This window comes from Adiantum capillus-veneris, chromosome 3 (assembly GCF_014529385.1).
Source record: "Adiantum capillus-veneris isolate H3 chromosome 3, ASM1452938v2, whole genome shotgun sequence".
Lineage (NCBI taxonomy): Eukaryota > Viridiplantae > Streptophyta > Polypodiopsida > Polypodiales > Pteridaceae > Adiantum > Adiantum capillus-veneris.
The window spans coordinates 16654139-16680227 of NC_140933.1; the positions used below are offsets into that span (position 1 = coordinate 16654139).

General features: G+C 45.7%; 1 protein-coding gene across 1 annotated transcript in view; it reads right to left on the minus strand.

The window, feature by feature from the left end:
• Positions 1-23866, minus strand: part of LOC147460543 (sterol 3-beta-glucosyltransferase UGT80A2-like) — a 161196-nt gene extending 137330 nt beyond the window's left edge. The window contains exons 1-2 of the mRNA XM_086507928.1: positions 23642-23866; positions 22337-23507 (exon numbers count right to left, since the gene is read on the minus strand). Of these exons, the coding sequence (XP_086364054.1) occupies positions 22337-23432 (1096 nt within the window). The 5' untranslated portion in view covers positions 23433-23507; positions 23642-23866. The remainder of the gene's footprint in view (positions 1-22336; positions 23508-23641) is intronic.
• Between the last annotated feature and the right edge of the window lie 2223 nt (positions 23867-26089).

Below are 26089 nucleotides of genomic sequence, written 5' to 3' on the forward strand. Positions count from 1 at the left end.
AAGTCACTTAAAAATAATGAGTGAAAATACCAATAAATAGGAAAATAGGCTAAATGCACAAGAAAATTCCCCTAACTGATGCTAATGGATTCTGATGGGAATTCCGATGATCATGCTCTGTGCAACTGGAGGATATGCATCTAAGCTAAGTGACTGGGCATGCACGGTCTACGAATAGACTCACAAAAGTGCCAGATCACTGCTAATCTAACTTGATCGGACGGACTCAACCCTGCTGTGGTGTAGCTTGTCCACGGACACATAGGGTTGGGATGTGTCACGTGACATCCCCTCCTTTTCAAAGTGAGGTACTGGTACCGAACTGTATGGCGTCGAGGGAGATCGCCAACAGCATCCGGAATCCTGGAAGGGACTCTTCGCCGGCCCACTCTGATGTGTGGGTCGTGCGGTACTTGAACTTCATAAAGGTCTGCAACGCTTGCTTCTTTGGGCCACGCCAAAGCGACACAAAGTCTTCTGAATCTCCTTTCTTGCTTCAACTTCGTTTAGAGTCCCGCTTCTTTCGTCTTCAAGAATCTCCATGGCTGAAAATTCCTGAAACAATCTCCAACACAAAACCATGAACATACCCATTCCATGTATAGTGAAGGAAAAAAATATTGTCTTCTCTAAAGACTGTGTATGCAATGTAGATAAACATAGAGACGGAGTGACAAACCGTTCATCAAACACATGCAAACAATGAGATCGAATCTTTTCTATTCGATCGAAATCAATCAACTGTGGCAAAGCATAATGGAAATGCCCATGCTTGGTGCTCATACAATCATGTGCTCTTTCGGAAACTGTGTCATGCCAAGGAAGAGACTTCCTGACATACAAACTTTTCAACTTTTCATGAACAATCCGCATACATTCGTGCTCATCCATGAGAGAAACGTGCTCAACATACAGTATGTCATGCCTAGGAAAAGGGATCACATAACGATGCTGACTAAAATACAGGAAACCTTCACGAATGAAACATTCGAACAATGCGTGCGTATCAATCATGCGAACACATAATACTTCCTGTGATGGTTCTTTGGACCAAGGCTCGAGAGCCAAGATCGCTTCTTCTTGAATGATCAAATCGTCTTGTGGGGTATCTGTGGACCTTGACTCGAAAGCCAAGATCAAGTCTTAGTGATTCATCGAATCTATTAGCTTCGCTAGGAAAAGCATCAACTAACACATCATCCTTGTGAACAATCACATCTTCTTCATGCAACTCATCATGCTTGTGAGAAATCACATCTTGATCATGCAAATCATCATGCTCATCATTGGCATCCAAATCATCATGCTTAGCAATATCATTCAAATCATCATGCTTATCTTTGTCATCCAAATCATCATGCTTGTCATTCAAATCATCATCATGCTTCACACAATCATGCAAATCCTGTGTATCATGCTTTGGAGAAGAAGAGACTGAGACAGTCTCCTTTCCCCAAATCTCTTGCATCTGTGCCTGAACTTGAGAATAGAGTCGCCAGAACTCTTTGTTTTGTCGGTCGCTCTGTTCTTGTATTGCTTTTCTTTCTGCTTTGTCTTCTGCGTGTCTACGATCCATTTCTGCTTTTCTTTCTGCGTGTCTACATTCCATTTCTGCTTTTCTTTCTTTGCATTCACGATCAAATTCTGTCATTCTTTCTGCATTTCTTGCTTCGCGTTCTAACTTCCTTTCCAGAAACAACTGCTTCAACTCCTCCATAGGAGTTGGTGCAATCTTTGTCGTACATGGGGAAGGGTCGGAAAAACCTCCTGGTGGGGAAAATTCTTCTTCGCCTCTCTCATACTCATCACCTCCAAGCGAAGTATCCATTCCACTTCGAGTGATGACCATTCTGAAGTCGTGGGTTCTTGTGGGTTCTTGTGGTCTGGGTTCTTAAGTTCTCAAGGAACTTGGGTTCTTGGGGGGTCTTGGGTTCTTAAGTTCACGAGGAACTTGGGTTCTTGAGGGTCTTGAGGTTCTTGAGGTCCTTGATTCGTGAGAATCTAGGGGTCTTGAGGTTCTTGAGGTTCGTGAGTCTTGAGGGTCTTGGGTTCTTGAGGTTTTCTTTCGCTTGCAAATCGCGTTGGAGAAGGATCTTCTCTTCACCCGAGTTCTACTCCTTTCTGCGGGCGCACCCCTTGGCGGCCTTGCGCTCACACCAAGGTTGCTTTTTCCCACCTCACGTCGATTGGCCGGCCGCTAAGTGCACGGTCCGCTCTCAATGAGTGAAAAGAGACACAAGGGGAGGCTGGACAAGCCCTTCTTTCTTGGGATTCCTGTCACTCTTCAACAAAACACGATTAGGAATCGCCACACCCAAGTAAACTTGGGTTCGTGCAATCGTAACAAGCAAAAAAATTCTTGTGGTTATTGTGGTTCTTTCCTTGAGTAATGCAAAACACTTCCAAAGCTCTGATACCAATGTTAGGTGCAGCGGAATGAATGTTGTATTTTCTCAAGATTAGTGATCTTTATTGCTCAAGGTTCCTTTTAGTTCTTAGGGAAAGAGAGAGCTTTCCGTCTTAGGAAGAGTGCTGTGATCACGAACAAAGTGAGTGGATTGTGAGTGCAAGTGAATGAGACTGAGAGAAGGAGAGAGAAGAGATACAACACCCGAGAGGTTGCAAAACCCTCCTCCGAAGGCCCCACTCTCGTCGGCGAGAGTGGTCTATTCTTTGATTGCACAAAGGTGTACAATGCGTATGCAATGGACTATGCAACTTGGTCTATGCCGATGACGACGACGACAACGACGACGATGACTGAAATCTAAGATCTTCTAATCGCTGAATTTCGGGACTGTTTCGGTGGCTGAAAATGACTGTTTTGGCTGCGTTTTCTTGGCTGAAAAATGGGGTTTCTTAGGGCTGAAAACTGATGGTCTTTACGGACTGAATCTGCTACACTTTAGGTGAATAATGCCCGTCTTAATTTGCTGCTGAAATCCAAAAACGCCAGGGGCTGAAATTGGTCCTTCTGTCGCCGGGGTTCTGCAAATGCAAAAACGCTAGGCTGATCTGCTATGTCGTGATGACGCCGGGGCTGATCTGCTGTGCACAAATCGCCAAGGCTGATCTGATGCAAAAACGCTAGGTCTTCTGTGGAGAAAACGCCAGAGTAGTCGCGGGGGTTGGTCTTGCTGAGAAGTTGCATGTTGAGGAGCACCGAGGAAGGTGCTCCTGCTGCCTCTTCTGCCATTTAGTGCTAACTTGGGTTTGCTTATATAGAAACTTAGCAAAATTGCCCTACCTACTTTTGTTGGAAAGTCACTTAAAAATAATGAGTGAAAATACCAATAAATAGGAAAATAGGCTAAATGCACAGGAAAATTCCCCTAACTGATGCTAATGGATTCTGATGGGAATTCCGATGATCATGCTCTGTGCAACTGGAGGATATGCATCTAAGCTAAGTGACTGGGCATGCACGGTCTACGAATAGACTCACAAAAGTGCCAGATCACTGCTAATCTAACTTGATCGGACGGACTCAACCCTGCTGTGGTGTAGCTTGTCCACGGACACATAGGGTTGGGATGTGTCACGTGACATCAGTAGCACTAGGTGTGCTCACAACAAAATGCATATGTCAACAAATCTGTCCGCAGAGAACCTGTTGTCGAAATGACTGCCAAATTGCCTATGAAAGCATTGTGTCTGGTAATCTAGAGAATCACGTTGAAAAACCCCGTGTAACCGGTAACCTGCATGTCAATGTCGCTATGTGCCGATTTCTGCCGCCGAGTAGAAATACTCTAGTAGAATAGCCGCCAAAGGTGTCGTAGCCGAAAACCGTGCCGTACAGCGCGATCGGTGCGCTCGATGCCGATGTCAGGTGTCACTCCTCTATGGTAGAGACACCTCACCCGTACATATAGCAAGTACAGCTGTCGATCGCGGAAAAATGTCGTCCACGTGAAACCGGTGTCGGGTCGGATATCGAGAAATCGGTCGCACTGTGTAAGGATGTCGAGCCGGTGCGCTAGAAATGGTGTCGAAAATTGATGTGTCGATGCGGAGCAGTAAATCGTTGATGTCAGGGAGCCGGAGCTCTCTCTCTCTCTCTCTCTCTCTCTCTCTCTCTCTCTCTCTCTCTCTCTCTGAGAGTAATGACGATATCGATGTCAATGTCGCCTTCCACCGCCAGACGAAAGTGGCTAGCCGAGTAGATGCAAACACCTAAACTTAAAGCCGTTCTCGAGCCGTAGAGACCGAGTCGGATCGGTGTCGAAACTGATGTCGGGTCGCCGAAATCCGAAGTCGAGAAGAAACCGAAGAAATGGGCCAATGCCAGGTAATGCTCGGACTTACTCGCTGTAACCGGCCTGTTAACTTCAAAAAGGGCGGTAGACTTTACTTCAAACCTTGATTTAGCTTTCACCAATTATTAGTCGTCTATTCTATCTGTGCTATAATGACACAAGAGAGGGGAATGGGATACAGATGCTAGAATGCATCTGTATGCGAGTCAGACGCCAGATTGGCCCCTAAATAGGCGCCCCTTTTGGTATTTCTTTATTCTTTAAAAGAGGGAATAAAAGCTGTGGTTCCCTACAAGCTGCCCCGCACAATCTGCGTTTGAATTTCTTCTGTTCTGGCCCAATTTCGGCAACATAACTGTACTAGGACCCTTCACAATCAGTATCCCCACGCATTAGATGACTTTCCCGACGCATACGGACACTTTGCAAAACCTGGCGAGAATCTGCAGCACGCTGAATTCTCTGTTTTCTGCCCTGAAAATGCGCCAGATCACCTGTACAGCGGTCCCCTTGCGTCCCCGAACCTCCTGGGGGTATTAGGGTCCGTTTAGGGCCAAAACCCTAAACCTGCAAAAATACACAGCAGGCTGTAATTCACTGTTTCGGGCTCCGTTTCGCGTGCCGGTCGCATCCGTAGCAAGTCCTCGAGCTCCCGCACCTGTAGGGCTAGTTGCCCTTTGAATCGGACGAGATTTCGCACGTGAAACCTCTCCGAATCACCTGTATCTGCGGGGGATTAGCCGCTAGCTAATCCAATACCTGTGCAAGAGGCTCTTGCCTCGGCAATGGCGCATGAACCCACACAACTGTACATTGGTCAATCTGATGAGCCCACTAGAGGGGCATAACCATAAAGAATAGGGGAGAGAGAGAGCAGTGAGAGGTGTGCAGGTCATGACATCCTGCACCTCACTGTACATAGAGGGTAAGCCAGCACTCCATTGAAGCTCTCCCACCTGTGAGAGCACTAAAAAACGAGCTCACACCTGAAAATCACGTTTTTGCCTTCTCTTTAAGTAGTAAACTTGCCTCAGAGTGCCAAGTGTCACTCATTTGTGCATTTTCCCGTTTTAGACCCTCGGGTCTAAAAAAATCTCACCTGCAGCCTCTGTTGACTTGGCCACAGAGTTACAAAATGATCCCCATGTCAAACTGCACGTAATGAGGCGAAGACATTTTGCCGTCCAAAAATAGCACTCCCTAAAATTTAGGAGTTTCTGCCATTACATTCTTCTAGGTCATCTGACCCTCTTTGTACATTGCAGCCACACCCAGAACTGAAATGTAGCCTATGTAGCAAAGGATTCCGCTTTGTCTGGCCAATGACCCCACTTTGGCTAACCATAGTCCTTGTCCAACCGTAGTGCTCTTTAGCCCTCAGGCCTGGACTCTCTCTGAACAGTTCCACACTGGCTATGCAATGCAGGGCAGTTAGATTTCCAGAGGGGTGTTTACAAAAGGTAAAACAAACGAAATTCCCCAAAGAAAGAGAAAATAAACAAAAATGGAATTGCCACTGGCTGGTGACATAACCCCCTCTTGAAATCTCAAACGTCCTCGTTTGCACCTATGTCGTACATGCTTACAGTCAACACTCGGGTGTATTCAACACCTGTCGACACATGCGCGACACATACATGCTCATTGTCAACCCTGGTGTATTCAACACCTCATCGACACATGTATTGCCTGCGTGTGAATCCTGTCTCAATGACATAGTGGAAGCATCACACTCTGCCATTGCTTTGAGTCCATAACTTTCCAATGACAAAATGGAAGTGTCACATTTTGTCACTGTCTTTTAGTACACGTTGGATCCAGTAACCTTTCGAGCATACCCAAACCCAAACCGACAGTTTAAGAATGCAGTTACACATGTACTCTTCAATAGAAATAATTGTTATACCCTTGACAAACTGACAAGAAATACTCACTTCTATAGCACTAAACAAACTTTTGGACATTCCATAAGAGCAATTGCCAAACTGACAATCTGTACAGCTCTAACATTCATGTAACATACACTTCATTTGAGCTCATTATAAGTAACATGTACATCATTTCTTTCAGAAGCCATTGTCACACTGACAATCCATGTAGCTCTGAATCTCAAGGGGTCAAGGTAGGTTGCAAACCAAGTTTTAAGTTCCCATACTTTTAGTGACTCTGCAAGTTCACTTTTTTCCATCCACTTGACATCCAGAGGTGAATAACTTTTGAACTTTACCAAAGAGCACCTTGCAACCTTGCCTTTTCTTTTCTTTCTTTATGTGCCAAAATCTGTTCCGGGACCAAGATCTCGTCAAGTTCCTCGACTTCCGGCTGATCTTCAGCTGGCATATCTTCTGGCACATCACCCACATAGGGTCTAAGAAGACTCACGTGAAACGCATTGTGAATCTTCCAATTCTCAAGCAATTTTAGCCTTTATGCAATATCACTGATTTGCATACTGAGCATCGAAAACAATCTTTCTCTGCTCTTCATCTTGATCTTTGGAGATTAACCTGTGATGTACCCTTATGCTGTCACTTTTATTGGGCTGAGAATTCTCTTTTTGACCCAATTTTGCCAGCATAACTGTAGTAGAAACCTTCACAACCAAAAATCCACATATCCAAGTGATTATCCACGCATAATAGAGCACTTTTGCAAACCTGTCCTGGAAATTCAGCACGCTGAATTCTCTGTTTTTAGCTCTAAAATGCTCCAGATCACTTGTATTACTGTCCTCTAGCTTCCCCGAAGCTCTTGGGACAAAAAAGCATCAAATAGGGTCAAAACCCTAAATCTGCAGAAAAATACAGCAAGCTGTATTTTCTTCTTTCGGGCTCTGTTTTGCGTGTCAATCGCACCAATTCGTAGCCTTTGATCTTCTGCATCAGTAGGACTACTTGCGCTTTGATTTACACGAGATTTCTCGCAAGAAATCTTGTTAAATCATCCTGTACCTATTTTGAATTAGCCTTTAGCTAATTCGGTACTTGTATGAAATCATTCCAAGTGGAAGGAGTCTGTCCTTGTAACAACAGTGTATTCCACCACTGACTTGCATTTTTTTCCAGAAAAGTGGCAGCTTTCCTGACTTTAAATGCTCCTTCCAACAAATGCTTTGTCAAACTGTTCGAGGAAAGAGAAAACCTTTGTCCTCTCATCAAAGCCATTGAATGTGTCAATGGACTCACTGATCATCTTCTTTGTATGGCTTTAGCTTATCCATAGACTCCAAATTGTCAAAAGAGACAGTTTGCATAATGGGTACACCTGTGGGAGCCATCTGTACTCCCTGGCCAGTAACATGTTGATGTCCAGGTGTCATATTCACTGATGGGATTGAAAAACCAGCCATACCCAAGTTGCCTTGTGACACCCCAAACTGACCTTGTGTGCCCTGAAATCTTGGGTGCAAACCAATATTTGCATACATGGGATTGGACACCATGCCTTGCATACCCCTAAACACTGTTCCTGGCATGCCAAAACTGCCTTGAACTTGATGTGCTATTGATGAAGATTGTATGAACTCCATAAATCTTGGATTCTCCATCAATTGCTTGAACATGGTCACAGCAGTAACAACCTGCAAAGCTTTCTCTGCTTGGCCTGAACTCTTGCCAATTTCATGTGCAGTTGGAATAGGCTGTCTATCCTCTGAAGAGGAACCCTCTTCCTTGTTGCCATCCATCCTGTATCCAAAGAAAGACTCGTAGCCTTTCTCACCTGTATCCAAAGAAAGACTCTCGTAGCCTTTCTCACCGGTAAATCCAAAGAAAGACTCGTAGCCTTTCTCACCTGTATCCAAAGAGAGACTCTCGTAGCCTTTCTCACCTGTAAATCCACTCGATCTACATTCAAACTCTCTGTGTTTTCAAGGTCATCCCAAACTCTCTCTGTGTCTTTAACCCAAACTGACCAAAGCTCACTTTTTGAGGAAAAAGTGATTTAATCCTGTCGATGGAACCATGTAACCGGCCTGTTAACTTCAAAAAGGGCAGTAGACTTTACTTCAAACCTTGATTTAGCTTTCACCCATTATTAGTCGTCTATTCTATCTGTGCTATAATGACACAAGAGAGGGGAATGGGATACAGATGCTAGAATGCATCTGTATGCCAGTCAGACACCAGATTGGCCCCTAAATAGGCGCCCCTTTCGGTATTTCTTTATTCTTTAAAAGAGGGAATAAAAGCTGTGGTTCCCTACAAGCTGCCCCGCACAATCTGGGCTGAATTTCTTCTGTTCTGGCCCGATTTCGGCAACATAACTGTACTAGGACCCTTCACAGTCAGTATCCCCACGCATTAGATGACTTTCCCGACGCATACGGACACTTTGCAAAACCTGGCGAGAATCTGCAGCACGCTGAATTCTCTGTTTTCTGCCCTGAAAATGCGCCAGATCACCTGTACAGCGGTCCCCTTGCGTCCCCGAACCTCCTGGGGGTATTAGGGTCCGTTTAGGGCCAAAACCCTAAACCTGCAAAAATACACAGCAGGCTGTAATTCACTGTTTCGGGCTCCGTTTCGCGTGCCGGTCGCATCCGTAGCAAGTCCTCGAGCTCCCGCACCTGTAGGGCTAGTTGCCCTTTGAATCGGACGAGATTTCGCACGTGAAATGTCACGAGGACGTGGAAGTTATTAACCATGTCACAGAGATGTGGCAACTGCTAACCTTGGTTGTTGGTTTCTTTCCAATGGGGTTTATTTTATTTATTTTGAGACCCTCTTTTTGAAGTAGCAAACGGTCGGACATTGTATGGCCAATGTGAACGGTAGATTCACCCGCAGACGGGAAGTGGTCGGCACTGGAATTCGTATGGTAAGAGGATGTCTAGGCTCAGAGCAAGATCATATAGGTCCCCCCGTCGCACTTAGCAAGTTGGTGGATACTAGGAAGTGAACTCAATTAAGGCGTAAAGTCAAGGTGGGACTACCAACAAAAAGTATCCGACAGTTGGGCCACATTGCATTTTTGGATGCGGTCCCAATGAGGATAGATGGTCAGAAGACCAGTGGGAGCCCAACGGAAGCATCTCCTAAAATTTAGGGAACTGCTATTTTGGGCCACGAAATGTGTTTGCGTCATTACCTTCGGTATGACTAGGGGAACACTTTACAACTCTGCCGCGAAGTCAACTGACGCACCAGTTGAGATATTTTTAGCAGGGAAAGCCCAAACTCGGAAACTGGGCGACGTGTCAGCTTGTGAGCGATTCTGCCACTCTGGGAGGCAAAAACGAGCTGCATATCAACAAAGGGGGCGCCATTTTCAGCCACAGGCGGATTGCAACAGGTACAGAAGCTATGGAATGCTTACCTTGCCCTCTATGTACAGTATGGTGACGGGAGTGATGCCCCGCACGCTACATACTGCTCTTTTTCTCCCCTACGTGCAGTTATGTGATGCCCCACAAGAGGGCTACTCATTTGACTGATGTACAGTTGTGTGGGTTCATGCTTTTGTGCTGAGGCAAGAGCCTCCTTGAGCAGGAACAGGGGTAGCTAACTGCTGCTCCAAAGCAGGCACTGCTGAGGGTCATAACCTCACCGTACAGGTGCAAAATCAGCGCTGTGTATGCGCTGTAATTTGACTGTTTTTCAGCCATACGGACGCCAGGATCATTGGGAATCGTGCCCCACTGGCAAAGGACAGTTAGGGGACTGTTTGGGGCTGAAAACAGGGCAAAAACCAGTAAATACAGCGTGCTGAATTTACTGTTTTTGGACAGGAATCAGAGGGTATACGACAGTGCAAGCGAGTTCCAGCAGGGGAATTGGTTTCGCGCAAGTTTTGGGGCTGTTATGCTGCCGAAATTTGGCCAAATCAAATGGTATCTAGGTGGATACACGTGAAGGATTCCCAGGACCTTACCTTGTAATTTACCCTCCTAAAGAATAAAGAAATACCGAAAGGGGCGCCAATTTTGGGGCCTACAGGTTGTCGGCGCCTGCTCGGAGCATTCTAGCTTCCGAGCCGTGTGTGTGATGAAGTGTTAATTCTCGTTACAGGTCTCCTTTGCAAAGTGCTCTGTGTGTGTGTTTAAGTAAAGATTTTCGGGTGAAAGCCAACGCCTACCGCCCTACGGGCCGGTTACATGAAACCTCTCCGAATCACCTGTATCTGCGGGGGATTAGCCGCTAGCTAATCCAATACCTGTGCAAGAGGCTCTTGCCTCGGCAATGGCGCATGAACCCACACAACTGTACATTGGTCAATTTGATGAGCCCACTAGAGGGGCATAACCATAAAGAATAGGGGAGAGAGAGAGCAGTGAGAGGTGTGCAGGTCATGACATCCTGCACCTCACTGTACATAGAGGGTAAGCCAACACTCCATTGAAGCTCTCCCACCTGTGAGAGCACTCAAAAACGAGCTCACACCTGAAAATCACGTTTTTGCCTTCTCTGTAAGTAGTAAACTTGCCTCAGAGTGCCAAGTGTCACTCAATTGTGCATTTTCCTGCTTTAGACCCTCGGGTCTAAAAAAATCTCACCTGCAGCCTCTGTTGACTTGGCCACAGAGTAACAAAATGATCCCCATGTCAAACTGCACGTAATGACGCGAAGACATTTTGCCGTCCAAAATTAGCAGTCCCGAAAATTTAGGAGTTTCTGCCATTACATTCTTCTAGGTCATCTGACCCTCTTTGTACACTGCAGCCACACCCAGAACTGAAATGTAGCCTATGTAGCAAAGGATTCCGCTTTGGCTGGCCAATGACCCCACTTTAGCTAACCATAGTCCTTGTCCAACCTTAGTGCTCTTTAGCCCTCAGGCCTGGACTCTCTCTGAACAGTTCCACACTGGCTATGCAATGCAGGGCAGTTAGATTTCCAGAGGGGTGTTTACAAAAGGTAAAACAAACGAAATTCCCCAAAGAAAGAGAAAATAAACAAAAATGGAATTGCCACTGGCTGGTGACACTCGCCCATGCGTGCGTGCGCGCGCTGAGTGCACGCTCTCTCTCTCTTTCGGGTTTTCCTTGTTAATTCTATGTTTGTCTAATTAAGGCTTTGCTTGCTTGTTACCGATTCACTGCAAATCTGACTTCATCTTGCAATTCCCCTAGCTCGTTAACTGCCAGAATTGCCTGCTCAATGTCGAAGCTTCAAAGTTGCAACTCTACACACAGGTTCTCGGCTCAGAGTGTGTGTATGAACGAAGCCTTGCACACACTCAAAGTGTGTAAAGTCAAAATTGTTAAAAGAATTCTTTACTACTTTGTCCAAATCAGCTGCATAGCCGAGTGTCGGCGTTGACTATGTGTGTGGGAGGCACAGGATGAGGAGTGTGTGTGTGGTCTGCTCTGGCTCGCGATCACTCCCAAGTTCTTCAAGCTCGTGCAGTGATGCCTTCAATTGGTTCAATTATTTACACACTGCCCGAAGGCTCCTCGCTACCTTGCTTTTTGCTCAATTCCCCTTGATCTCCTGTCAGCCGTGTCCAGTCCTTGACCTGCTCGTTAGACAGCATGTGTGTGTGTTACCGCACAAGCTCGCAGTGCTACCTGCTCTCGGCACCAACCCGCCCTGAGTAGCTGCTGTGACCAGCCCGAAGATACTGTGCCGGCCTAGATTCTATGTTGAATTGGACTATGAGCAACAGCGCCTGCAAGCTCGATCTCCTCTCTAGATTTCCCCGATCTGCAATCTCCACCGCTTCCGTTCCCACCTGAGCTCTGATACCAATTGTAATGCTGGTGCTGAGTGTGCAAGAGAGGGAAGGAGTGTGCAAGAGATGGAAGGAGAAGGGGGAAGAAGATGATGCACAGCACTCTGGGTTAGTGGAGAGGAAAGTGAGATAGTGGGTCAACTCTCTCACTTTCTCTCCCTCTAATGATTAAAGAGAAAAAAGGTAAGTAAGGGTGGTTTCCCACGGCCACCTGGCCTACACCCATAGTTACACGGAACGGGGGGGACGGGCCCTAGGGCCGGGGGACGGCCGTAAACGGGCCGGGAACGGCTGGGAACGCCGAGGGACGGACGAAAAACGGGCCGGACGGGCGGGTCGCAAGGGGGACGGTCGGGGCCGGACGGACCGGACGGGGACGGCAGGGGTCGGACCGGAACATATTCAAAAAAATGGCCGTTTTTTACCATTTGCAACGGCTCTGTGCAACCCCAACTGCCATATTTTTTAAGCCTTGGCCCTTGGGAGGCTATAAAAGGCTCCCTTGGGCCTCTTAATACTCATAGTCTCAATGCTCAATGCTCATTCCATTTCCCTCAAGCTCAAGGCTCAAGCTCATTCCATTTCCCTCAAGCTCAAGGCTCAAGTTTGAACTTTGAAGCTCTCCTCTCCCTCTTCTACCCACTTTGAAGCTCTCCTTTACTCTCTCTCCACACAAGCTCTCATCTAACCCTTCTAACTTCTAAGCTCTACTCTCTCGAGTCTCTCCACCATCATGTCATCTCAAGCCAACTCCACTTCTCAAGCCGCTTCTTCTTGAAGGAGGCCCGCCGTGCAAACGTGGTCGTGGTGGGATGAAGTCGACTTTAGCTCGCGTGGCAAAGGTGGCGGTGCAAGACCATGGACGTGCAAGCTATGTCCATACAAGAGATCGGGTGGTTCAAACAAAGTGCGAGCCCATCTTCTTCATGAACCCGGTCACGAGGTGAAGTTTTGCCCTCATGTAGCTCCCGAGAAGAGGTTGGATCTTCTTGAGAAGCTCACGGTGTGTGAGGTTGCGGAAGCGGCCAAGAAGGGCCGTTTTGTTGCCGTTGATCCCTCCGCCACGGCGACACCGCGAGAGCAAAGGGAAGCCAACCTTGACGACATCTCTCGAACCTTCAAGAGCCATGGATCTACACCGTCCTCTTCCCTTCCGCATCGCCAAACCACTCTCAACGAAAATTGGAATCCTAAATTGAAGGAAGAGGTGCATAGGTCGGTTGCCCGATTCTTCTTCCACGACCACATTGCCTTCCATGCTTCGCGGTGAGTTTCCCTTGGCATATGCACATTGCAATCTTCCATTTTGTATTCATAATGGGTTATAATTTTTCGACTCTCCATACTAACGCAACATGCTCTATTTTGTGAGGATAGGTCTCCATACTTTCGAACCATGGTTACGAAAATAGGGGAATATGGCTCCTCTTATGTGCCACCTTCATCGGAGAGGCTTCGCACCACCCTCCTTGACAAAGAGAAGCTTGTCGTGGAGCAAGCGGCCCAAGCAACAAAGGATTTGTGGGAGACCAATGGCGTCTCTCTTCTTGTAGATGGATGGAGCGACACCCGCAAGCGGTCCATCCACGGGGTGGTGGCCTACTCTCGGGGGGAGATATACTTTGTGGAGTCACATGATGCATCCGATAGAATGTCCTTTGTATGGTTGCAGATGGAGAGGCGTCAAATAGGGCAGCCGAAGCTATCATTGAGGGCATGTATCCCAGCATCCATGTCACATTTTGCATGGCGCATTGCCTCAATAACCTCCTCAAGGACATAGGGAACTTGTCATGGATTTCACCCACCATTGGTGACGCCTCTCGAATTGTCTCCTTTGTGCTCAACCATCAAAAAGTGCGCCATGAATGCTCAAAGAGGAGCCACTTGTCTTTGCTCAAATATTCAGAGACAAGATTTGCATTCAATTGGCTTATGCTAGGCCGCTTGTCTACATGTGGCGGAGCCTTAAGGGGCCTCTTTCTCAGTGATGAGTTCCAGGCCATTACGGAGTCTATATCAGCAGTAGGATTGAAATGCCGAGAATGGGCCGACGACGCCGCTTGGTGGGAGGAGGTGAAGACTCTTGACGCCATGGTCAAGCCTATTCTACACCTACTTCAAGTGGTGGATGGCTTGCAGCCAAGCATTGGCAAAGTCTACGAAGCCATGGATCGGATGATAGAGGCACTTGAGAAGCTTGTGCCTGACCCTGTTCAGTATGCGGAGATTCATGGCTTGTGTGAGTCGAGGTGGAATGGATACTACTCTCCACTTCATGCGGCAGCTTATGTGCTTGACCCTGAGTTTCAAGGAAGGCGTCAAGAGACCGACAAGGAGGTGAGCAAAGGATGGCGGCTTGCATTGGAGCGCCTTGAGCCTAGCAGTGACATTAGGCGCAAGATTAGAGACGAGCTACTCAACTACAGGCAAAAGAAGGGCTCCTATGGATGTGTAGATGCACAGCTTGATCGCAACAAGATTGGCTCGGTTTTGTGGTGGGAGGACTATGGAGGAGATGGCCCACATTTGCAACGCTTGGCTGTTCGTGTCCTTAGCCAAGCATGTACCACTAGTTGCTTGGAGCAACTATGGAGTGTGTACAGCCACATTGCCTCTAAGAAGAGGAATCGCCTTGGGGTTCAGAGGGCCAATGATTTGGTGTTTGTGAGCGCTAACTTGCGCATGCTTGCCAAGAGCGTCACACACAAGGCAGATCCTTTCACTGAGTGGGAGATGGCACAAGAGAATCCATCTATGGCCGATACTCTTTCGGAGGAGCTAGAGGAGGATTTCGAGCCTCAATGCAAGCCTCCCGAGCCGGAGCCCTCATACGTCGCTGACGACCTCGACTACGACGACGATGTGGAGATTCAGCAAGCGAGCACTTCTTGAGTTTGATGATCATTGATCACTCGACTCTCGAGTCTAAACTCATGAGTCTACGACTCCACCTACTACATAGCCCTTTGTACTTTTTGTTATCCTTGAGGCCTCACACTTGTCCTAAGTCCTTTAGGCTTTTTGACTCTTGAGCCCTTGTGGCATGCACTTCTCATTTTGTATCCATCGATCATCGATGTTTTATTAGCACATTTCAGCCTATATGACTCGTGTTCTTTGGTATATTTAGTGTAAATTTATGGTCAAAGTGATGCTCTATGTGTGTGGCATGTGTGTAGGTCAAAAAATGCCAAAAAAAACTCTCTTTTTTTTTTGCCGTTCCGAACCCCGTCCCCGTTTCCTGACTTTTGCCGTCCCGACCCCGTTCCCAACCTCGAACCGCCGTCCCATGTAACTATGCCTACACGCCAACAAGAGGCTGTTCCTCGTTCCCAATATAGCTTCCCGTTCCAAACCCTCGTTTCGTGTTTCAGACATGAGTGTGCGAAACAGGAATGGCATTTCCTACCGGTTGCCATTCCCCGTTCCAATTTCCCGTTCCGGGTAAATATGTACGCCATGCCCATCCTAGGATGCATCAATTGAGGAGCCTGATGGGACAATCGTCACTAAACCTGAGGGCATGCGTTGAATGGCTTCATACTTCTACAGAGAGCTTCTCTCAGCAGATCCTCAGATAGAGTATAGAGAGGTCTGTACAGAGAGGATCTGGGCTCATACGCTTTGCTTGGTCACTAAGGAGATGCAACAAAGTTTATGTTGGGGTATAGGCGCCTGTGCCTTGCCCGACAGCCCAAAGTCTGGGCGCCCACTGACTTGTATACCTTATACATAGCATAAGTGTATAGGGGGCTGCTCACTCTTTGAGTCTCCCCACCCATATCTGTGTCGTGTGTCTCCTTCTCTCTCTCTCACTCTCCGTCTGTGGTGCTCTCCGATCCCCTTCAATTGGTATCAGAGCGACAGGTGTGAGAGCGTAGATGGACAGCTTCGCGATGAACTCGTCGGCTATGGCGGAGAGGTCACAGATCCGAGCAAAGAAATAGAGGAGGCTTTTGGACAGCCATACAGAGGCTTGCAGGAGAGCTCTCAGGAGCTTCCTAGTACTCACAGATCAGTCCACAGTTCCTCTACAGATCAGCCCATTGTATACAACATTTTCTCTCTTCTCGGCAAGCTTTGCAACGGCCACATCGGCGGCAGATTGGAGCTTGGAGCTTCCATAGACATGGAAGCATTGTGAGATTGATACATTCAGCTCACGCATCGAGGTGAAAAGTGAGTTTGAGCCTTTCTATAGGCTCAAAGAAGCACAGAAGAAAGTCATTCAGTTTTTGGCAGTTTGACAGCAATCTACTGTTTTGCTCATAACTTGAGCTACAAAGCTCCGATTCCAAAACTTTTTGGTTCAAAACGGAGCTGGCTTCAAGCTCTACGACTTTGTAGAAGGAATTGTTTTCTGATTCGGAGTGCAGGTGGGTCTAAAATTAAAAACACAAAGACTGTTTTTCAACACAGTTTTGGGCTTTGTTGTTTTCTTTGCTGCAGACAGCTTACCCATGCACACTGCAGGTAGCAGGCACATGTCAGGTGTTACAAGATCGGGTTTGACTCCCAGGTACAGGTTGAGTCTAGTACTCCCACAGGTGTTGCCAGTTGCAGTTGAGTGGTTCTTCTGCAGTGTTGTGGCTTGCATACATGGTCTTTGAGCGGGTAATGCTCTATGTATGCTTATGTGGTGAGTAGTAGATCTTGTGAGCAAGTGCAAAGGTTGGTTGTGGATGATATGTATGGTCATCTGTGGTACTCTTTGTGAGCATTTGTTGGACACAGGTTTGCAAAGCTTATGCATATATATTGAGTGTAGTTTGATGCGCATTGATTGCTCATTGTATTGAGCTTGCAGGACAATGATTATTTTGTGTTGATAGCCATTGTGCGTTGAAACTCTGGCGAAATTTTCCCGAGAGTTTTATGCGCATCATTTATGCGATCTAGGTAGAGATTGCGGGTTGCACTCAGCATTTGCGTGCGGTGTTCTCTGCACGTGGGAGATTTGTACGTGTGTATGCATCGATACCGCACAGTGTGGGCTTGGTGATTAGCTCACGGTTTGACAGACGTACAGTTATCTTGGCACACTCACACGAGTGAATATTGTGATGTATGCTTGTGTGTCTACGAGCTAGGTAGCCGGATTCGAGTCATATTGACTTGTGATTTTGTGCAAGGTTTTGCACGGTTATTGGTGCAATTTTGCATCAGGTTTTGAGCTATATTTGCAGACTTTTGTTGATGCCATTCGAGCCAGTTTAGGGCTGATTTGGTTAACATTTGCTACTCATTGTTGGTTGCTCTTTTGCGAGCATTATGGCTGATTTTTCATTTGACTTCCAGCGTTGTGGTCTGACACAATTTGATGGTGCAGATTTTGTTGCTTGGAAGAAGCATATGCTTGTTGCATTGGCGGATTTGGGGCAAGATAAACCCTTGCGTGGTTTATCGGCGAAGCCCAAGTCTATGCGTGATGATGATTGGCAGGATCTTGATGAGTTAGCCATGTCTACGATTCGTTTGCATCTGGTTGAGTCTATTTACTGGCAAGTCTCGAGGGAGACTACAACTCATGCTATGTACGCGACATCCATGTCTACAGGGGAGTCTAGTCCCACTTCTATGTCCATGGGAGAGATTGGTCCCACACGCAAGTCTCGACGGCATAGAGACTTGACATGTTGGCATTGTGGACATAGAGGGCACATTAGGCGTCGATGTTTCAGGCGTTTGAGACAACGGAGGCGACAGATGCGTGATGCCTATTTGGGCATGACAGATGCTAGTGAGATCAGTACGGTGGTTACTGAGTATGCTTGTGACAGCGATGTCACATTTACATCTAGCTTGTCTTCAGACGATCTTATGTCTACGGATTGCATATCGGATTGCACATTCTCTTCACATTGGTTACTAGATTCAGATGCTACTTTCCATGTCACGTCGCATCGTGAGTGGTTTAGCACGTTTTCTAGTGGGAGACTTGATTGTGTGCACATGGCTGATGGTGTTGTGTATGACATTGAGGGTGCAGGAGACGTATGTTTGTCCTTGCCCAGTGGTATGAGATTTACCCTGCGTCATGTGCGTTATGTGTCAGATCTGAGACGGGATTTGATCTCAGTCAGACAGACGGGATAGTGGATGTTGGGTATCGCTGCTTGAGCGATCTTTTGCGTTGCATTTGGGTTCGCTAGTGATTACAAGAGGTGCTAGAGTTGGCACATGGTACCCATTGCACGTAGTACTGGTGCGAGATGGTCGAGTCTCAATCTTGTTACAGCCATGCAGAGAGCGAGAGACCCAGACAGTCTCTTTTGCTCATGGGTTGCAGGGTACTTTGCATGGAGTGCAGAGTAGTGAGCTCGTTGTGCATACAGTTGGGGCACGACTTGAGCAGTCACACAGAGAGGTGACAGAGTCAGACATGCATGCTTTGCTAGTGACTGAGCAAAGCAGAGAGTCAGTTGTGCGAGATACTTCTATGCAGGATAGACAGGTAGAGCGGTCTTGCTCTAGTGAGTCACGACAGGAGGACGTTGTGCAAGAGTCTATGCATAAGGAGTTAGAGCATGAGAGCTCTAGTGAGTCACAGCAGATTGAGTGGTCATGTTTGCAGTGGATGATTGCAGAGGAGGCTGAGATGTCAGCGATTATGCAATCATTCCTTTCTATGCTCGATAGTGAGCATGGGGATATAGTTGTGCAGAATATGTCTTCCAGCAAACACCTAGAGCAGTTGGTTTGCTCTGAGGTTGCACGACAGGTTGATGCATCTTTTGCGGACAGTCAAGAGATTCATGTGGCTGACACGCCTTGTCAGTCAGAGATGCCTATTGCTAGGGATATATATGTTGATGCATGCTCCGTAGAGCTAGCAGGGCCCGCTAGCATTGCATCGGCATTCGGTGGTCTCATGTATGAGATGTTGATCTTGAGACCGGATATCGCAGCTGCAGTGGGAGCATTTGCAGTTGGGGTTGTCAGTCATTTGTTGACTGATGATGGCATAGTGCACGAGGGAGATATGCAGGTATTGCGTACATACTTGCAGTACGTGTGCGGTACGTCTGGTGGTGTATGGACTTACACGGGAGCAGGATAGCCGGATGCACACAATCACAGCCAGCCAGTGGGCATCAGTTGAGAGCGATTTTCTCTCGCCTTTTGTAGTCTTTAGACTAGGTTCCCTTGCTTAAAGGCACAGTCGCCTTGAAGTGGGAGGTTGTTGGGGTATAGGCGCCTGTGCCTTGCCCGGCCGCCCAGAGTCTGGGCGCCCACTGACTTGTATACCTTATACATAGCATAAGTGTATAGGGGGCTGCTCACTCTTTGAGTCTCCCCACCCATATCTGTGTGTCGTGTGTCTCCTTCTCTCTCTCACTCTCCGTCTGTGGTGCTCTCCGATCCCCTTCAGTTTACATATGCCTTTCTCAGTGGAGGAGTTGCGAGATGCATTATGTGCTTTACCTCGCGGCAACTACCTTGGTGGTGAGGACGGTTCGACACCCGCCTTCCAGTGTAACAGGAAACGTGGGGAACACAGCCCAAACCAGTGTGACATAAAAACATGTTTCATGAAGATGAAACCCCGAAACGTATGAAACGTTTTGCTGAAACGCATGAAACGGACATGCATTTTTTATGAAACGTTTAAAATTGGGGCTTTTTTTCCATTTTTTTGAGGTCTAGCTCCAGTTAACAGATGATTGTGGTCCCTAAAACTTATGGTTTGTGAATTAAGTTTGAACTTTGTCCAATAGAAGTACTTTGCTAAATGAATCAATGATGGATCAGTTATGATTCATGAAACTAGTGGCTGTGTTTTAACTTTCATCAATACTGAACATCTCTTTGATCGTGCTCGCTTGAAGTCGCTTCTAAGCAGTGAGCACGTCTCTCTCTCTCTCTCTCTCTCTCTCTCTCTCTCTCTCTCTCTCTCTCTCTCTCTCTCTCTCTCTCTCTCTCTCTCTTGTGGGACATTAAAGTCTAGAGTCATGTGTGCTACATTGTATACATATTTATCATATTTTATTAATATATAATTTAATGTCGTTTATGAAACCTGTTTCATGTTTTTGACGCTATGAAACGAAACGTTTCAAAACCTCGAAACCCCGAAACAATCGAAACCACGAAACGTTTCATGTCACACTGGCCCAAACGTTCCGAAACGGCGTTCGGCATGAGTCTCGTTCCCGAAACGGAGATGGGAACGGAATGCCGTTCCAGAACGGGGTGTAACCGGAACGATGTTCCGGAATGGGGGGAACGAGGCGGAACGGCGAAACGCGGGGTAATATGGACAAAAGTAGGCATTTGGGGGCAGATTTGGGGCTGTTTGGGGATTATATTTGGTGCACTTTGAGGGCAGGTTAGGGGGCAGATTTGGGGTTGTTTAGGAGTTTATTTGGGACTAAGCTGAATGGAGGTAATTCAAGCCTTACTTTAGTGGACCGTTCCGGCCCCGTTCCCGTTCCGCCCCCCCCTCCTCCTCCCCGTTCCCGTCCCGTTCCGGACCCTCCCGTTTCCATTCCGGGTAACTATGCCGCCTTCTTTCTAGAGTATCGGGATGCTATGGGGGATGGATTATGCATGGCTTTTTAATACATCATGGGCACAGGAGACATGCCTGACAGGTTGACAGAGGGATTGATCTATCTTATCCCCAAGGAGGGGGGGCCTTCTAGATGACATTAGGCAATGGAGGCCCATTACGATTCTCAACTCAGCCTACAAAAATATGGCTCTGAGTTTGAGAATCCAGCCCCTATCGGACACTTTGATACATGAGACACCGACAGGCTTTGTCAAGGAGCGTAGTATCCTTGACAATATCTTCACATTCTGGGAGGTGATTGCGCCCAACTACGGGGAGAGGACCTGGTAGTAGTACTCGATTTTGAGAATGCATATGATCACGTGGATTGGAACTTACTCGAGGGCACTATGCTCAAGATGGGCTTTGCAATTGATTGGATTAGAGGTGCCTTTGCTCTCTACACTCATGCCCAAAGTCACATTTTATTGGATGGGGACAGAGGGCCACGATTCATGCTATCACGATTAGTGAGACAAGGTTGTCCACTTGCCCCCTCTCTCTTTTTATTCTATGCTGAGGCGATTAGCAGCCAGAAAGAAAGAGGCATGCCAAGCTCCAGTGTAGCAATTTCCTCCATATCGAGAGGAGGCAATCGAATACGCTTCGGCTGGATGACTCTGACTGGAACAATGATCTGCGGTGGTGGTTCTTTGGATTGCTCCTTGAAAGTCCACCCTTGTGGCGGCAACTCTTCTAATCCACTTTGAAAACTCTCTGTGCATATAAGAAGCTTTTACTAGTTAAGAACTATTTAAGGCCTAGGTAGGGTAAATCCTCTGTCAGTTTATAAAATAAATCAACAAATTGACTTATAGCCGAAGACTTCGGCTGTAAAATTTTGGATAAGTCTCGGCACATCTGCCCACCCGGGAATCCGATTGACGCAATGAATGGCTCATTGGATTCCTCTAACCTAAAACTACATGCACGTCATGCCAAATGTAACATCATCTGTCAAAACGCTTGCACAATCCGTTTATGCAAGAGGGTTTCAAAACTGGAAAACCTAATGTAATGGACTTGTCCGGACATGCAAGTCCTCCTGCAAACATGCTCACAAAATTGCCGTACTAATCTTCCTAGGATTCTAGACCCTGCTATCTAGGGATAGGTGGAAAATTGGCTCTAGAAGTCGATGAAGCATGTACACGTAGCACAGAGAGCCATGTGCACGTGACAAGACCGCAACTCGCGATTACCAGCTATATTCAACCAACTTAGTGCTCAACTCCTTGGCACAAGTATGGCTTTCTATAGAAACTCTATTTTACCACAAGTAATATTCGCATAGCCAAAGTACATGAAAACACGTCACGGGATCAATTTCCCAAGGAAAAAACTCAAGCTTCCTCTTACAAGTTGAGGATTGGAACGTGGCAATGTGGATCTGTACAGCCTGCCCAATGACTTCCACTTGCCAGCTGTTACGGTCAAGAGGCTGAGAAAGAAGAACACTAAATATGCCGTCTATTATAAAATGAAAACTTTGTGTTCTCCTTTGCAAGGCCACACAAACTAGGCCGAGTTGATTTGCACTTACAAAGGTGAATGAGTGCTAAAACTGCCTCCCGTGATGGTAACAAAGATTCTATGCAACATGCAGTCAAAAGTACGCTGAAAAGCACTGCTGAATGGTTTTATATGTGCGCCAAAAAGAATTTTCTAAAAAACAAAGACCTGAGATTGCCTCTGAAATAGATATTATATTGTGCATTCCAACATATAAAATCAGATAATACTTAACCACCATGCAGCAAGAGAATCGTGAAATTGCAACAGCAGATGCGTTAAAATAACAGATGCCATTAAAAAACTATTATGCAATAACCTTGTAGGTACTGAGTACCTGGTGAACCATCTTGAAGACTCTTAGATGATTTACTTATTGTCTCAATAGCATGTGTAGGTCTGTTGGCTTCATCGTCCACAAGTCTTGTGGAAGATATTTTGGGGGGTGACACTGCAGTCTCTGCTGAATTCTCCCTTAGGTCCATTGCAGTGTAGCTATGCCTGGCTACAGGTTCCAAAGTATGAACTGGGGGATTGTTAGCTTGTGAAAACTGATCCATATTGCAAATGGCATAAGGACTATCATGATCTCTTGAAGCACAGGCGCTATCATAAAGACCAGTTGAATCAATACTTGTCTCGGCAGTTGCACTGTTTCTTGGACTGATTGCACCAGTTTGCCTACTTTCATCCTTCGAGATTGTGTCTTGTTGTCTATTAGAACCCCCACACCCAACTACTTCACTTGGAGCTCGATGAGGAGCTTGATGATGAGTTTTTCCACATCCGCCGTTACTGGAAGTAGAACTGGCTGCATGTAAATCGAGTTGAGTGACATCAGGACTTGATTTAGACCCATTGCATAACCCCACTGCTTGAGTAGGCTCCATTGTTTGTGGAAAATACATGTTGGAGGTAGTATCAGGTGTTTGACCATCATAACTATTAGTAGTGAACTCCTCGGACGTACTACCGCAGGCATCATCAACACACACTTGATTTCTACAGAGACTTGACGGCTCTAATCTTGGAGTGTCATTACTGTCTTTGAGCTCTTCCGTAGCCTTGGAAGCATCAAGACAATCCTGTTTAATTGAAGAGCCCAAGATGCACTCATCTGTATGACCTCCTTCTGCAGAAGAACTTGGTAATGCAGCTGGAAGAGTCTCTTCAATTGCACTGGACGAGGCCTGATCAATGTGTGCATGAGCAGGCGAAGATGGTCCTGAAAAAGGTGAAGATGAGGATGAAGATGAGTGTGACGATGATGGAGCCGAAAGCTCTTTCTGCGACGAACGAGACGATGCAAATGACTGTGGATGGGAGGGAGATGACGACGATGAAGATGACGACGAATGTGAAGATGGTGGAGATGACGACGAGGACGAGCTTCCAGGGTGTGCGTCTCCTTCATGGTCTGCTTGATTTTCCATTTTCTGTCTGGAGGCACAAAGGGCGTATCATGCCCAGCAGAACACTAAGTTTGCTTGAAAATTACGGATCACAACCTGAAACAGAGAAGGTAATCTCTCAGCAGGAAGCAAGAAGCACCACTGAAATTGAAAGAGGAGAGAATAACAAGACATTGAGTCAATCAACACAAGCAGATTGACAGAAATTCGGAGCTACCCATTTGACTTACAATAGACAACAGGTGAGGATTAGCTCGCCCCTCGAAGTTCATTGTTGGGTGATCTCTCTCCTCTCTCTCTCTCAGGAAGGAAGGAAGGAGCTTATCGTGGCAGCTTACAAAAGTGCCTGGACTCGAAGACAACTCCAGCGACCAATATTAACTTTCCGTGCCTGGATTCGAAATCACGACCTGTGACCACTTTCTTGCATGTTGGAAAAAACATTTTGAGTTGGCTCGAAGCCTCTGGAAGCGCCATCTCCGACAGTCCGACTCCCGTCGTGTTCGACATGAATTCCATTTCGTTCAGTCACTTTTTTATCCCTTTTTCTTTCTACCATAAAAGTAGAGAGATTGTATTGGAAAGCAAAAATATACGCATTTGCAAGATAAGGGAATCTAACATGGATGCAAAAAGCTAGCCCCCGAGTTGTGTTCCCGAGGTTTTTGCCCCTCTAGATGCAAATCAGGGGGCAAGAATCTCAAGAGCGTGGTTGGGCCATCGCTGCTACGGGAGCTCTCAAAGAGATGCTTTTGTTGCCGAAAGATTGAAAGAGTACTCTTGATCATATCAATGTTCAATTATTTTGAGTGTAATAGTGCAGATATCACTTTGCATTATAATTCTTATTGCTTCGATTATGTTTTGCGTGCAATAGGAATGTGTGAGATGGTGGTATGGGTTCATGAACAAACACACAAAAAATATTGTGTATATCAGTGAGTTACACACCAACAATGTGCGCATCAATGGTGGAAGTGGAGCTGAATTGGTTATGTGACAGCTAAATTGCATGACATGTGAGATAATTGTATTTATTCTCGTTAACTTTGTGACACCTACTTGGCTCTTTGTCCTTCTCTCCAAATCTTTCTCTTTGCTTTGGCTTTGAGGGCTTCAATGATGAGAATTTTGTCAACTTGAAGTTTTTAATCAAAGGATCTATTGAATGTGATGGCTTTTCAATTGACAAAATAACCATGTTAAGTTTCCAACTATTTTATCATTGTTTTTCAAGCCATAAATAAAGCTACGTATTGAACATGGGCACCCAACGGTTATTTTAGTGTCCTCTAAAGGAAGCTTAAAAATAACCATAACCTCCAAATGCTCATGTTGTGTTGCCTTATCTTTCGCCTATGTCAACTATACCTTTCTTTCCTTCTCTCTACCCTTTAATAAGTAGGTATACTTGTGAGCGTCATGAATCCCCTCATTCTTCTTAAAATGATTTGAGAAAGAAACATACACGAGTGTTTGTTTGATCGCTTATAGCTGTAGATGTTGTTGATCCATGTGCATCATGTTGTGTAATTTGCTAAGGAATTGTTCACCATTCATGCTTTGGGACAACATGCATCACATCTATAGTCTCTCTTTATTTTTCAGTCAATGTTTTGCATTGCATTGCCACAGTCAACAAACAAGCGTATGTTGATTGTCTTCATCTCCATGCACGTGTGGAGTCTCTCTTTATGCTTGTGAAAATGTGTTGGCATTGTATTGATCGAGTCAACAAACAACCACATATTGGTTGTCTTTATCCCCATGAGCTTTTTGGTGTTGCATCTCCCTAGCAATGGACAATGTGGTCTTTCAACTTTTTTTTTTCTTTTCTTTCATTAATAAACCTATGTTTTATACTTGGCAATATTATTCCATCCTCATCACAAACGTTACCTTCTCTATTGCATGGAATTGCTCTTTCTTTCCTTATGTACAAATTTCCACTTGTTTAGCTTCATTAGTTGTCAATGGATATATTGTTCACTACTTGTTGCATAAAAGAAATATTGATTTTATTTATATAAAAAAATTATAGTGAAACAATTCTTCTCCTTTCTTTTTGGCCTCTAAAGGCCTTAGTAGCCCAAGGGTGAAGTCATTCAATTTTCATTGTGAGACAAGTGTCCCTAAGGGACCCTAAAAAATCTTTGTAAATAGAAAGAAGACATAGCCTTTTAAATGCTATTCTCTACAATCTGTTTTTCTTTATCTTTTGGGATGCTTAAAATAAGCTTTATGGAACAAAGAATTAAACATTAATTCACACGAGTTTGATCCCATGATGTGAGGTATTGATAAAGGGTCTTTTTATTTAAAGACTTTAAAAAAATTCATGTCATTAAATTAGTATTTTTTTTATGTTTATTAAATCTATATTACATTAATAAGAAAGCATTAATATGTTTTTTGTTTAAATTTTTAATTGTTTCCATGATATATAAATTTCTCACAAAATGTGAGAATTATCATTTTTTTAAAATCTTATTATATCCTATGCTTATTAGACTTACATTTTGCTATGAAACAATCGGCTTTTCTTTTGTTTAAATTTGGCAATGGGTTCCTTTATTTATTTTACATCCTTTTCGTTTTATTTTGTTTTAGGCTGGTTACAGACTAGGGGTAGCACCCGCTACTATTAGACTCATAGCCAATAATTGTTAGGTTTAATG